The 14,613-nt window shown below is 38.9% G+C and overlaps 1 protein-coding gene across 1 annotated transcript in view; it reads left to right on the forward strand.

Annotated features, from left to right (window-relative positions):
- NALF1 (NALCN channel auxiliary factor 1) overlaps window positions 1–14,377 on the forward strand; it is an 806,963-nt gene extending 792,586 nt beyond the window's left edge. Inside the window, exon 3 of the mRNA XM_090022402.1 lies at window positions 6,532–14,377. Within this exon, the coding sequence (XP_089878528.1) occupies window positions 6,532–6,827 (296 nt within the window). The 3' untranslated portion in view covers window positions 6,828–14,377. The remainder of the gene's footprint in view (window positions 1–6,531) is intronic.
- The last annotated feature ends 236 nt before the right edge of the window (window positions 14,378–14,613 follow it).

Below are 14,613 nucleotides of genomic sequence, written 5' to 3' on the forward strand. Positions count from 1 at the left end.
GAGTTATCTGGGGTTAGGTGACAAGGAAAAGGCAGTAAATGCTGAGTGAGAAGCATGTAAACTGTGCAGCCGGGGAAGTATTTTTGAAAAATGGAAGTATATTATGTTAGTTCCTAAAAGATTTATCAGCTTCTCTTAGTGAAAATATAAAATCTTACAAGGAATAAGGCAAATAAACATTTTCTGTTCTGTTTTTCAATTACATATATAATTAGACTGGAAGTGTCATGGTTTTTCACCTATGTGTAACCTTTTTAAAGTGTATCAAGTGTCAATGTTTCATTACAAGAAGCCAAAAGTTCTTCTTATAGCCCCTCCCCCCCAAAACGATGTTTAATTGTTTTACTACAAAACTTAAAGGCTATGTTATTCATGCAGTCTACAATTGTCATGTATGTAGTAGTTTTGGAATAATATAATATTTTTATTAAATATAAAATTGTAAATTTAGAGACTACCTGTAAATTCAGTTGCTAATGGAGGCACAGAGGAAATTTAATTTTGTTGTAAGAAAAAAGCTCAATGACGTCTTAACTACAGAGCTGCTACCAATTTATCTATAATTTAGTAGTGCACAGCAAATAATCAAATGTTTTTTGATTGCTAACTTGTATATATAGCCTTTGATTTCAAAGGAAGTCTGCTTTTTCATATAACAAGAAAGGCAGGAAATATAGTTGGAGCAGTAAGCAAGCTGCAGTGGGATCAAAGAATTAATAATATTTGGTGTCTTTTCAATTACAGCTCATAGTTTGAGCTACTGAAGTTACAGAAGAGTTTGTGTAATTATCTGCCTTTTAAGGTATTTCCCATACAGAAGCAGTTACTATGCTTTAAAAAATGTAATAAACTATATGCCATAGAAAATATAACGATAATAGAGGGACTGTTCTATACTATTTGAAATAACCAGCACAAACATGATCCCAAATAGTGTATTACCTACTGAAACTGAAACATAGGTGGCCCCTTTTCCTCTGCAGATGTCTATCACCCTCTAGTCATGTTTTCTTGTTCAGCTGCAGTGAATATTCTGAGCATGACATACAAACACGTGGCAGACCACTTTAACCTTCCTGGACATTACACCGTTGCCCTGAATAGCTGTTTGACAAAAAAATTTAAAAACCAAGTGCTTTTGGTACCCAGCAACGCTTTACCAGAAAAGGAATTGAATCAGGTTGAATAGCTCTCCAGTGTCTGTATAATTTGGTTGCTTCAGCAGAGCTTTTTGGTGCTTTTGTCTAACAGTTGATTGAACCAGGTTTTAGATAAAGTGCCAAAAAGCCCTGCTGAACTGTGTGAGCTATACAGATGCTGGGGGAGCCAGGTCAAACTGATGCAGTTCCTCTTCTGGTCATGCAGTGTGCTTGGTTCAGAGGCGTGTTGAAGTAAAGCATTTTTTTCCATGTCTGTAAGCACCCCCAGTGGGTTACTGCTTGTTTTTCTCTCTTCTACTCATCTTGCCTCTCTCAGCAATGCCTTCTCTTCCCCCTGCCCTTCTCCACCTCTTGTATTCTAATCACTCCTTTCTGTTCAGAAGCTCTGCTTCCTGCAGTTCCTACATAGCATCTGATTAATTAAACTACTTCTTAAGAAAGCTTATGAATCTCTGATTTATGTGGTGCAAGGTCTTTAAGGTGCAAATGTACCTTGCCATCTGCCTGACTTCAGGCTAACATAGCTAATTGTCATTCTGGGCACATATAGTTATGCACCTTGTAAGTCAGTGCATAACTTAAAACATGAAATAAAATGTTTTCATGATGGTATGGGAGAATGAACAGTTCTTAAATGTGGGTACTCAAAGGTAGGCATCAGACAGCCAGAAAACTGGTCTGAGTATTGTGGAACAGCTCCTTGGTATGAGTACTGCAAGGAATCCAGCAGCCTCTTTTAGTCTTCAAACACCATTCACAGAAGCTTTAAAATGCAAAAGGATGGAATAAAAAAGAAAATCCTTTTCTTTAAATCATGGACAGTTTATATAGTAATGCCAGTTCAGAGCCTCAGCAGATGACACATATATACCAGTGTAACAGATACCTATTTTGTACACCTATGTAACTTACACTAGAATCTAGAGCAAGCCAGTAATCTGCTCTCCCAGAGTGGCTAGCTGCACTGTTAGGCACTATTACTGCTGCACAAGTTGATAGTGTGAGAGAATGCGGGCCTTGAGCAAATTTCTACCCCAATTTACTGTAGTCTGAAGACAGGCAATGCGGGTGTGAGGATGGGGGCACGGGAGTCTAAAGGAGCACAGGGATAAACAAGTTTCTGAGCCAGAGAAAGATCCAGACCAGGCTGCACAAGAAGGCTAAGACCAGATAGTCCAAGTCAAAGTCCTAGTCAGCAAGGAATATCCATGTCAATAGTCCAGGCAGTGTCAGAAGTCAAAAGCCAGGAAATTCAAAATACAAATGGGGAAGGAGAGCTGCAAGGTTTGAAATATTAAGGAACTAATGCGAAGTGAAGGGACTGGACTTATATAGTAAGCCCAGCCAATGCCATACCTAGATTCCTGGTGGCCCTGGGTGAACTTTTAGTATCAGGCCCCGCTTCGCCACTCTGTGGCAGTTTTTTGCTGCAGAAGTCTTTATCACAGCTGTGGTATTGGTGTCTTTATATAGCTCACTGTCAGTTGATAACATTGCCAGTCCCATATGTGCGCAATATTAAAACAATTTTTTGCTATTGTAATGTATTTTTGTTCATTTTTTTTCATTGTTGGACTCCTTTTCTGTGTGGGCCCCAGGCAGCTGCCCAGTTCATTCATGCCTGTGTTCAGATCTGAACCTAGCCTACCCTGCAGCCAATGAGCGTGACCCCTGAAGTTAGTGCTGCTTTGAAGCCAGGTGCTCCTGCCAAGAGTGCAGATTCTCTATAATCCTTTCAGATGTAATTTTGCACTAGATTGGGTGACATTATCCTGGTGTGGGGTTTCCATCGTCTGTCTAATTCTTTTTTACCCTTATGCAAGGCTGATTATATCAATAGCATAAGTAAGGAGGCAGGCAACTATGGCACTAGCTCCAGGGGTACTGATTTAAGGGGCATAGGAAAACAGCAGTTATTGCCAGTGTTCTGGGCACTACACCACCAATGACAGCCTGACTGTAGCTGCTGCCCTGTGCCCCATTGTCACCCAAGACACAGAATTGTCCAGTTACACCTCTAATTTACACTGGTGTAAACCTGCCATCTTTTTAGGTCCCAAAATACAAAAATAAAATACAGCAGTCTGGGTTTCAACTATGTTTTGCCTGTAAACTGAGTAAACTTTGCTGTTTAATTGCAGATCAGTACAATGGACAATGATGAAAAGGCTCAGTTTTATCTTATTTTATGCGATACAGCTTTCCTTTGTGCCGGGTATTAATAAAATACAAGCAGTACATGATTTGGGCCTAAGATCCTTAAAGATACACCTATACCTCCCCTTTACCAGTCTGGGCAGCTACTGTGTAATTGTTAGTATATTTCAACTATAGACAGATAAAAATGACAGGCCTTTTTCTAGAAAAGAGTTCAGTTTGCAATGAATAGAAATCTTCTATTCTTATTAAAAAGCCTTGTCCAAAAATTTTAGTACAGCTTTAGGTTACTTTTTGCAATATGTATAACTTTCATAGTGTGAATTTATGATGCTATGTTGAACTGTATTTTATTTATAAAGACCATATTTCCTTAATTTACCAGTTTAAGGAAGGATTTGGGGCCATTATTTAAACTTACTGCTTTTGCAATTCCAATTCCAAATCATGTTCTCTGTAAAACACATTTATGGGAAAAAATTAATACATTGTTTCATTACTGACCCAAAATATAACAACTTGTATAGCATTTAAATTGTTGCGCAGTGTAGAAATAGATATTCCAAAATTCAGGAAGGAATTTTACCCCATGGTTAAATTGGTATGGACTGTGGAGGGTTTTGCCATCCTGTATAGCATGGTATATAACCAACTTCCTAGGATCTGTTAAGAATACAATCAAAAAATATAGAACAGCAGGACATTGGCTGCCATGTACCCCCTGCTTTACCTGTGGCAGGTTACAGTGTTATGTCTTGTGTTACATTAGAGCTGACCATGTAGCTTTGCTAAGAAGTAAGACAATGGATTTGTATAGGATGTTTTGGGTAAGGATGACCCTGCTTCAGGCAGGGGATAGGACTAGATGACCCGGAAGTCCCTTCCAACCTTACTTCCTTATGATTCAAATTACATAATCATGTAAGGTTCATTACTGCTATACAATTCAAATAGTAAGAAAATAGAGAATTGCCTGATGGCTTGCTATTTACCTGAATTTTAGACACAGTGCTGCACCAACAAAGTTTGGCACCTGGGGGAAAAACCCACAGTGGCAGCACGCCCTTGCCCTGTGCACAAATCTGGGGGGCACATGCCCCCTGCCATCCTTGCCTGGGAGTGTATGCAGTGGTAGGACCTGCCCTCCCCCCATCCCCATGCCCCCCCAAACAACCCACTCATGGCTCCATCCTGTGCACCGCCCTGGCTGGGCAGCCCCTTTTGGCATCCCTTTGCTGTCCCAGGCCAGTCACCTCTGTGAGAGGCCAGCAGGAGAGATCATGCTTAGGGGCAACCAACATTTGTTCATTCGAGGCAAGTCCTGTCAGACCAAACTGGTGGCCTTCTATAATGAGGTCACAAAATCTTTGGATGCAGGTGTCGCAGTGGACATAGTCTTTCTAGACTTTAGGAAGGCCTTCGACACTGTCTCTCACCCCATTCTCATTAAGAAATTAGGCGACTGTGGTGTCGATGCCTATACAGTCAGATGGGTCACAAATTGGCTGGAGGGCCACACCCAGAGAGTGGTGGTGGATGGGTCTTTTTTGACCTGGAGGGATGTGGGCAGTGGGGTCCCCCAGAGCTCCGTCCTCAGGCCCACAATGTTCAACATCTTCATCAGAGGCTTGGACAAGGGGGTGAAAAGCACCATATTCAAATTTGCGGATGACACTAAGATGTGGGGGGGAAGTAGGCACGCTGGAGGAGAGGGATAGGCTGCAACTAGATCTAGACAGGTTACAGAGGTGGGCGGATGAGAACAGGATGGGATTCAATACTGACAAGTGTAAGGTACTGCATGTAGGGAGAAAGAACCAGCAGCATACCTACAGGCTGGGGAACTCCCTTCTCATCAGCACAGAGACAGAAAAGGATCTTGGTGTCCTTATTGATTGCAAAATGAACATGGGCTGCCAATTTGGGGACGCTGTTAGGAAGGCTAACTGCACCTTGTCATGCATCCACAGATGGATCATGAGCAGGTCCAAGGAGGGGATCCTCCCCCTCTATGCGACACTGGTCAGGCTGCAATTGGAGTACTATGTCCAGTTCTGGGCACCACACTTCAGAAGGAATGTGGACAGCATCGAGAGGGTCCAGAGGAGGGCCACTCGCATGATCAGGGGCAGCAAGGCAGGCGCTACGAGCGGAGGCTACAGGACCTGAACCTGTTCAGCCTTCCCAAGAGAAGGCTGAAAGGGGATCTGGTGGCCATCTATAAACTGGGTAAGGGGGACCAGCAGGCTATGGGGGAGTCCTTGTTCCCCCGAGCACTACCGGAATAATGAGGAACAATGGCCATAAGTTGGCCAAGAGTAGATTCAGGATAGATATCAGGAGGCACTATTTCACAGTCAGGGCAGTTAGGATCTGGAACCAACTTCCTAGGGAAGTGGTACTTGCTCCTACCCTGGGGGTCTTCAAAAAGAGGCTAGATAATCACCTAGCCGGGGTCATTTGACCCCAGCATTCTTTCCTGCCAGGGCAGGGGGTTGGACTTGATGATCTCCTCAGGTCCCTTCTGACCCTACCTACTATGAAACTATGAAACTATGAAACCCCGCTTGCCCCACTTTGCTACAGCACTATCTAGACAACTCTAGTAATTATAGGGTTTTTATTCTGGAGTGTACACAACAAAGTAGAGAGAACTGAATCAGAGGAACTTGGTTAGAATTGAGACTCTTAAATGGATTGTGTACCATTATGAGCAGATCTTTAAAAAATATATTGCCGTAAAGTCAATGTACTTGTACTGTTTTCCACCAAATGGCGAAACATGTACTAATATCTGTCCAAATCAGAACAAAAATAGACATGAGGATATATTTATTCACCACTGACTATGGTTAGGAGGGCCATCATGAACTTACATCCTACCCAGTCAGTCATATTCTGTGTATGTCAAATGCCAAGAAAATGTCCAGACTGATAAACATGCTTGAGAATGAGTGTCTCAGGTACCAAACAGTGGCTGCATTACATTTTTTCAGCCTTTAGCAGGTTCATAGTAGGAATGAGTCAGCATGACATCCATTTTCACATTTCATGCAATTCTTCTGAAAGCTATTTTATTATCCCCCTGGGTAGACTAACTTTAACACCTCAACAGTTCCTAAAATCCACAAAGGCCAGACCTGGAACTAATAGCTGAGTCTAGAAAAGTCCATTCTGTACATGGCATTAATGTTCTGTAATGTTTATTCTACAGGGCTCTATGAAAACTATCCAACCAATGCAGAACCAGAATGCTGTGATGTCAGATGGGGACTATTATCAGATCACCAATCCAAAGGGACTATAAAATCAAGTGACTCAACGATGTGTCACAGGACATCGCTCACAGTTTCATCAGCATCAAGACTGTGTAATAGCAGACTTAAACTGTGTGTTCTTGTATTAATTCTCTTACATACAGTACTTACAGTCTCAGCAGCACAGAACTCAACGGGACTGGGCTTTGGAGGCATAACAACTATGGACGATAATTCAACTAATGAAGAATAAAAGAAAGGATTCATAAAATGTGATAGACATACAAGAGGCCCAAATGTACTACAGTCAAATATAACAGAGACTGGGTGCTTTTACCCTCAGATCACTTCTTGAAAGGCCTTCTGGGTAAAATTAAAAGGATGGGCCACAATCCAAGCAAGGACACATGAACACAGCTTTTTATTGACTAAAAGGCTGTATGGTGACTTAAATTTCTCGCACCATTTTATACACTGTGTTTTAATGTTTGGAGTTTCTTTTTGGTTTGTTTTTGCACTTGTTAATACAGGATTTTATTTTTGGGATGGTTTCTCAAAGCTAAACTAAGTCTTTTCACTGTCGATATATTTCTAGTCATTGTGTGTGTTCATCTGATAGTTCTGTCTTTTATGTCCTGTCAGTTTCTATTAGAGGAATGACTGCTATGATTCCATGACATAGCTAAAAAACAACAAAAAAAAAAAACAACAAAAAAAAACCAACAAAAAAACCACAAAAAAATAATACCTAACTGTCCTTTTACCCATGGAAACCATTCTTCTCTTCCTCCCTTTCCCATCTCCTGTTAGCAGACAACACCCACTTGCTTCTGTCTGTGTAATCACAATGAATGGGTACACCTAATTCCAGTGTACCTCTGCCACTGTTGCACAAACCAGCTGACTGAGCAAACCCAAAGGGAGCATGATGGGGGTTCCTTTTAGCTGAACAAACAAGTGCTCTCCTTATAAGGTGGGATCAGACAGTTAACAAATTTTTATGTAAAGATATATATAACAAACTGTTATTCTAAATCCCATTTCCAAAAAGTCCAGTCCTTTCTCGCTGGTCAGTTGAACAGGAGCAGCCTTTTCAGATGCAGTATGTGAAACTAGTTAAGCTCAGCGAGTTAATAGTCAGGAAACCTTCACTTTGGAGGTTAAAGATCGGCATTCATTGTGAATTACGTTTTGAGTTCCACTGAAGTCACGTAACCAGCAAATATCCACAACATATGGGAACAAAGGTTTTCAGGAAAAACAAATCTTTTTTGTTCTAATGAAGCTACAGTAGAAGCACCTGACCACAAACAATACAAAATGTGTGTACAATTTTGAATCTATTGTTTTTCTAATAGCTATATGCTGTTGAAAGCTATTCCAGTTATTAAGGGTGCAGTGTGTTATGTTAGCACAGCTAAAGAATCTGCTTTTTTAATAAATAAATCAAGCATTTTCATAAATGTGCAATAAAACAGCAAAGAATATATTAGGATATTGGTAGTCAAGGGAAAGGATTGTAAACTGATTGCCTTTTTTTTTCTTTTTTGTGTGGGAACATTTCACCTGCTGAGTGTATGAGAATTTGCTTTTTAAAAAGGCTTTTTAGAGTTTACAGTAGAATCAATGGAAGGAAAAGTTAATAAGGGCTGTTTTTAAAAACTTTACATTCCTTCCTATTCTCTAACTACACTTGGAAAGTGCACTTTAGAGATGTTTGCTGTGTAGCTGGGAGATGAAGGAAAACCATAGGAAATGTTCTCTTAGCAAATACAATTTAGTTATAACTTTCTAGCTATGAAATACCCCTTGATAAATATTTCTGTTATAAGAGTATTTAATCACTGGTGCATAGGTATGTGTTTTTATTCACATTTTACAGTCTGTAAAATACTGGAAAAAAAATCTTACTGCTTAAGCAGTTCAAACTGCATTTGTTAAGATGTAAAAGTTCAAATATTTTGCAAAAACATTTGTTTTGATAGTGTTTTACTATGACTGGGACTAAGGATCCTAAGATGATCTGTGCAAATACAAAAAAAGCACCAAAATGCGAAATTTTTCAGCTCTGGTTTGTTTCCATAACTCTCCACCTTTCCCTTCCCCAAACATATGATATTCTGTTCAATAAAACATGGTGCTTTTTTTTCTGTTAGAGGCACATGTGTTAATTACATTGAACTGATGCAAACTGTGGAAAAATGTAGAAATGTAAATGAAAAAGCCTTAATTAATGGTAGAATGTAGATTAAAAAAGGATGGGAATATTATTGAAGTAGTGGAGCAATAACTGGGCATTGTTGTGGTATTGAATGATAGAATATAAGTCACGTTACTGAGAAAGCGCCTACTAGGTGAGCTCTTGTTCAACTGACCTCTTAATTATATTAAGTGTATATGGTCAGTAAACAGTTTGTTATAACCTTTATCTACCTCTGCTGTGCAAAGGCCATTCAACATCCATTTCTGTGATGTTATTCATTTATTTTTGTTCTCACTGTTACCCCTAGTCATCTATTTTTACACTGCACCAATATAGTAGCAAGTTCTATTCATCGCAGTTAAACTGGCATATGAAGAAGAGTTACCATTTCTGTTCACTCTACCCTATTTTGCCTCATGGTGACACCTAATGTGGAAAACGATCTTTAAGGAATATTGTTTTCTCTCTCACCATGTCTCTCTTCTGCCTTCTCTCTTTCTCTTACTCTCTCACCACTTCTTCTCGACCCCAATCCTTTTGCTTTTCTTTAAAGGTATTTTCAAATGGTGTCAGCGAAAATTATGACTTCTCCACTGCTTAACTATACTCAGTAACATGTCATACTATATGGGAGAAATACAGCTGAGGAAAAAACAGTGGTAACATCATCAAATGCATAAAATAGCCAAATTAAAGTTGGACAAAATGAAGCAGGAAGCAATTACAAAATCTTAATTATTAAGTATAAAATGTAATAAAATACTCCCCCTACCCTCACCCTGAGTCAGTGCCTGCAGTTAAATGGTCTGTGAATTCTCTGACATACTTTTGGTATATTTCCTTCATTTAAGGAAAAAAAAATCATGTTCCTGGGATTACTACTGCTATGATATTTGTTACCATTCCAACCAGGTACATCAGCCCCAGGAGTGTGGTATGCAGCTTCTTTTGGGGGCAGCGAGGAAATCACAAGTAGACAAAGACTCTTTTATGAAGTTAAATAACACATAATCATGTATGATGCAAAGTTTCATTTCATCCATTCCTCATTCGTAATAGTTTTCCTGGCACAAACTTAAGCATGCTTGATATTGTGCACATATTACTTTTTTGCCAAAATAAATTTGCATCTTGCCACTGCTGTAACTGCCATCTTGTTCCATTTCTCCTTGTGCTGTATGCATATTACATACATGATGAAGAACTGGCTTAAACACAGATAATACTAAAATATTTCTGCAAGCGACAAAAAAAGAGGGAAAAAAAGAATAATATTTATTTTACAGTCATATGAAATATCTCCCATGTCTTTTACTGTCTTATTTTCCACAGTAGGGAAAACCCAGAGTTTTTGCAATATGTTAATACTACTACGCCAAATGTCATATAACATAACCACAGCTATATGTTATTCCGTATTGCATTTACATTTGGGAAACATTATACTGACTTTTTTCTTTCATTAAAGAGACAGTATCCTTTTTTTGAAAACACAGCAAGTGAAGGCTGTCCTTCTGCACGCCATAATTTAAACACAAAAACTAATGTAGAGTAAAGGTTTAGCTGCATAATTGATTAAATCGAGCCATCAGCTGCCAATGAGTCTGCAGAACAATAAAGATGCACCAAAAAGGGATTTTCAGGAAATTCTGTCTTGAGTTGCTAAAAAGAATGCTTTTCTTCTAAGCATAGGGATAAAAGAAGAGGAATAAGAGCTGTATACCAAATAGCAGAGATGGCAGGTTCCATTTGGTATGTCATGTGGTTCTCGGCCTATATCATTATATTCTTTTATTAAAAAGTGGAGAGACAAGGACATTGTCTTCTTGCTTTCTATTATGTATCTATTATGATTATCAATGTCCTTACTGGAAGTATTGTACCCATACAGTGAAGCAGAAGATATCTGCTTAACACTATATAAAGGAAGACAGCTTATACATGTAGTTTATACACACATACACACACCCCCCTACAGATGTGCACACAGTGAAACCTGTTTTAAGTGACTATGAAAAGCACAATGAAAAAGAATTTGCCTAGCAGAGGTAGTTCTTCATTGAAGGTTAAATAAAATTGTATTAAAAATCCTAGAGATAATTGTAAATGGTTACTTAAGCAAGGGGTCTTATATTAGATGTAACACTTAGTGCAGCTTTCACTGTACATCTCACAAATATCTCAGCCTTCCAAAAAAACCCAACTGTATAGGCAGACTTCTGGCTATGCTTGAAGCCAGTTTTTTGTTTAGCAAGCATCTATGTGGTCATTGAGGTGCACCCACACAAAGTTCATTGTAGGGTCTGAGCCTCAATTTCTAGACTTAAAAGTCTTTACTCAAGTAATGCCAATGAGAGTTGCCCCTAAGTAAAGGCCTATAGGAATTGCCCCTAGGAATGGTTCTATTTTTTATTATAAGCCAGATGAGTGGCAGAAGCCAGATGAGTGACACAGGCCTGATCCAGCATGAGGCAGATGCAGGGTGTCAATCTGCTGGTATGATCCAGCAAGTAGGCCTAATACCACACACAGGATTCAGCTGCAGAGAAAAATTAGGCCGCTGGAAAGCTACAATTAATCCTGCCCCTGCTCCACCACTGCAAAATTTTTGAACCCTTGGAGACCCACATATTAGATGACATGGCCTCATAGCCCAGATATGTCCCATTGACCAGAGGTTGAGCACCACTGTTATAAGCTATTATTTTATTATTTTTTATGGCAAGCTAAATTCAAAGCTAAATCAGCAGGACAGAGAACAGACTAAGAGAAATCTCCTGCTTCTGAGGAGAAATTTAAAAATAATTTTAAGGTAGTAAGAAACTGATATCTGTTAGGAGCTGGCATGGAAACCACAATATTTTGGAAAATCTTGTGAAGTTAATGTGGGTGGCATATGTCAATTAGGTATTGTGGTTATGGTGGTTATCGTGAAGAGTCTAACTTTCTAGATAGCACATGAGATAAGACCTAATTTGGGATTTTAATTGCAATAATTTCCCATAAGAACTCTGAGGAAAGATTGTAATTAAATACTGTTGAGATTTTCAGCTTTGCTGTAAATTTTTAGCAAGACTGATCTGACATGTGAAACAAACCTATTACATTTGATGGCATAAACAAAAAAATAGAGCTGAGTCAGCTTGTAAACTCACCAGGCAAACAAGCTTTCTTTAAAGTATATGTGCAGATAGATGCATAGATAGATACCACTCTACACATGAACATCTATCTCTGTTTACAGAGACAGACATTTTTATGTTTTCCAAGAATGTCAAACATACAAGCATACTGTAAGGTAAAAATGCCAAAGTTAATAAATTAAGGTATAATTCTCTTCTCTTATATATATATTCATATGATGGAGTGTGAATTGCCAAGGAGAATTTTGAGAGTATATAACATTTTTTGTCATATGAAAACTGAAAACAAAGTTTATAGAGATTTCCTTAAATTGGGCATTTTGATGCTCAAACTGTGCTCCTCCTTCTTCTTAGCTTTCCTTAAATTATTTCGAGTCTTTTACTTTAAATCATAATTCTTGTTAAATAGACTAAGTACGTCTTAATATTCCCTTGGCTTCAGTGGACTGGTGATAGCAAAGGTGGTATTAGTGAAGAATTCAGAAATGAGAAGATTCAAAGTGGTTAGTCTGAGTACGCAATTTTCTCATTCTCCTAGTGTTAAATCCCTCTCTCTGGGCACATCTACATGTTTATTAACCCACAGTACTTACTGGCAGACAAAACTCTTTATTAGACCAACTAAATATTAGCAAAAAAAAAAGTATTTCTTTGCAACCTTTTAGGCCCAAATGCCCTTGCTTAATGAAGTATTAACTAAAGGATCAGTAACAACAGTTACTGCACAGTATCTCCAACGCACAGTTTTTTAGTAATGCTTACTATGCAGTAGCCTAATACTAGTGCACAGTAGCATAATAGCATGGTTTTTGCACACAGGAATACACACAGGGTGAACTTCCTCCCTTTGTGTTAGGCATATACACAACACAAGTTTCAATGAAGGCCCTACTTAAGACTTCAGTGTGACTACCCTTGTGTTGGGTTTCACCCTCTACTCCAATGAATGTTAACAAAATTTTTATTAAGCCTTCAATCATTCAATAACAGTACCTTATTATTACAGTATTTTCTCTGTATCATAGGGAATATTTCAAATAGAGCTCAATCCTTTGAGGTTCTGAATGTGCACAACCTCCATTTACTTCACTGATGGTTGAGAGCTCATCAGATGTTGCACCATGAGGTCCATGCTACGGTAATGATGCTCACTTGTCATCTGAAACTGAAAAGCTTCTTTTCAGGAAATCTACTGTAAGGAAAGCAGTAGACCCTTAAGTATCTTGCTGAATATTCCTGCAAGTCTTAAATAAGGCTATATTAGCACACACAGCTTGTACTGACTCTCTCCACGGTGCTGGGATTTTACCAAAATCATATATCTCCTGAAGCAAGGTCTCCCAAGTAAAAGCCTGTCCAACAAAAGATATCACCAAAGTAACCTTGCTTCTTGCATATTTCCTGGACTGTCACAGCTACAGCACCACCCCAACCCTACTATATCTTCAGATATTTGTTTTCTGTCCTCATACACCTAGGCCCCACAAAGGATTTAGGTGACACAAGAGTGACTATTGCAGCACCCAAATTTTGGTGCCTTTACTAGCTAGTGGCACCCACGGCTCCAAATTAGGTATCTGTAGTCATTAAAAAATGAATGGGAGTGCTTTACAATATGATTCATAAAACTTAGCGTGTTGAGCAGAGTGTCCCTTAACTAACCAGGAGAATATGCTGAGGAGAGTACTGGCCCGTCTCAGGAACTTAGGATTCTTATTCTGGGCTACAGCGAGGTGCTAGCCTCCAACAGTTTTGAGCTGTCTCCTGAATTTACACTCCTAAGCCAGCTCTTTCTCAGTCAGAGAATGAGGTTCTGCCTGTCCTACAGTGCACCAATAGTTAGACACTCATCCAGAATGTGGATACCCTAGGTTCAAGTCCCTTCTTTACCAAAGGGGATTTGAAACTAGCTCTTCCATATGAATGCTACAACTACCAGGCCAGAACTCCAAAAGATCTGAAGCAGAAAGTCCCTCTTGTTGAAACTTCCCCACTTTACATGAAATAAATGAATAATCCTTGAGCCTGTGAGAGAGTAAGCAAGTTCGGGGGAAAGAGAGACCTGGGTTTCACTCCCTACTCCAATGAATGTTAACAAAATGTTTATTAAGCCTTTAGTCATTTAAGAACAGTACCTTATTATTACAGTATTTTCTCTGTATGATAGGGAATACTGCAAATAGAGCTCAACCCTTTGAGGTTCTGAATGTGCACAACTTCCGTTTATTTCATTGATGGTTGAGAGCTCATTGGATTTTGCACCATGCGGTCCATGCTACGGTAATGATACTCATTTGTCATCTGAAACTGAAAAACTTCTTTTCAGGATATCTACTGTAAGAAAAGCAGCACAGTTATAACTCTCCTGGAAAAATCCACTTTGTAAACAACATTTTTAAGTAGTCTCTCATTCCCTTTGTTCTTAGAAAAGAAAGGAGAAAAAATAAAAGCAAGTAAGCAAACCAATCATTTAAAGGAGTTTTAATTTTGTTTCTCCTTCTTTCTTTTTTTCTTTTTTTCAATTTTCCTTTGACACAGCCACCCGTCTGTCCTAGAACATGGTTTAGCCTCAACAGCTCACTGAAAAAATAAAAAATAACATTCTCCTACTTTATATTTGGCTATATATGCACATACAAAAAATAATTTTCAATCAGCCCAGTGACATGATTTTACCTTTTCATTTTTCTCTC

Source organism: Crocodylus siamensis, chromosome 1 (assembly GCF_052110815.1).
Source record: "Crocodylus siamensis isolate JL-2025a chromosome 1, ASM5211081v1, whole genome shotgun sequence".
Classification (NCBI taxonomy): Eukaryota; Metazoa; Chordata; order Crocodylia; family Crocodylidae; genus Crocodylus; species Crocodylus siamensis.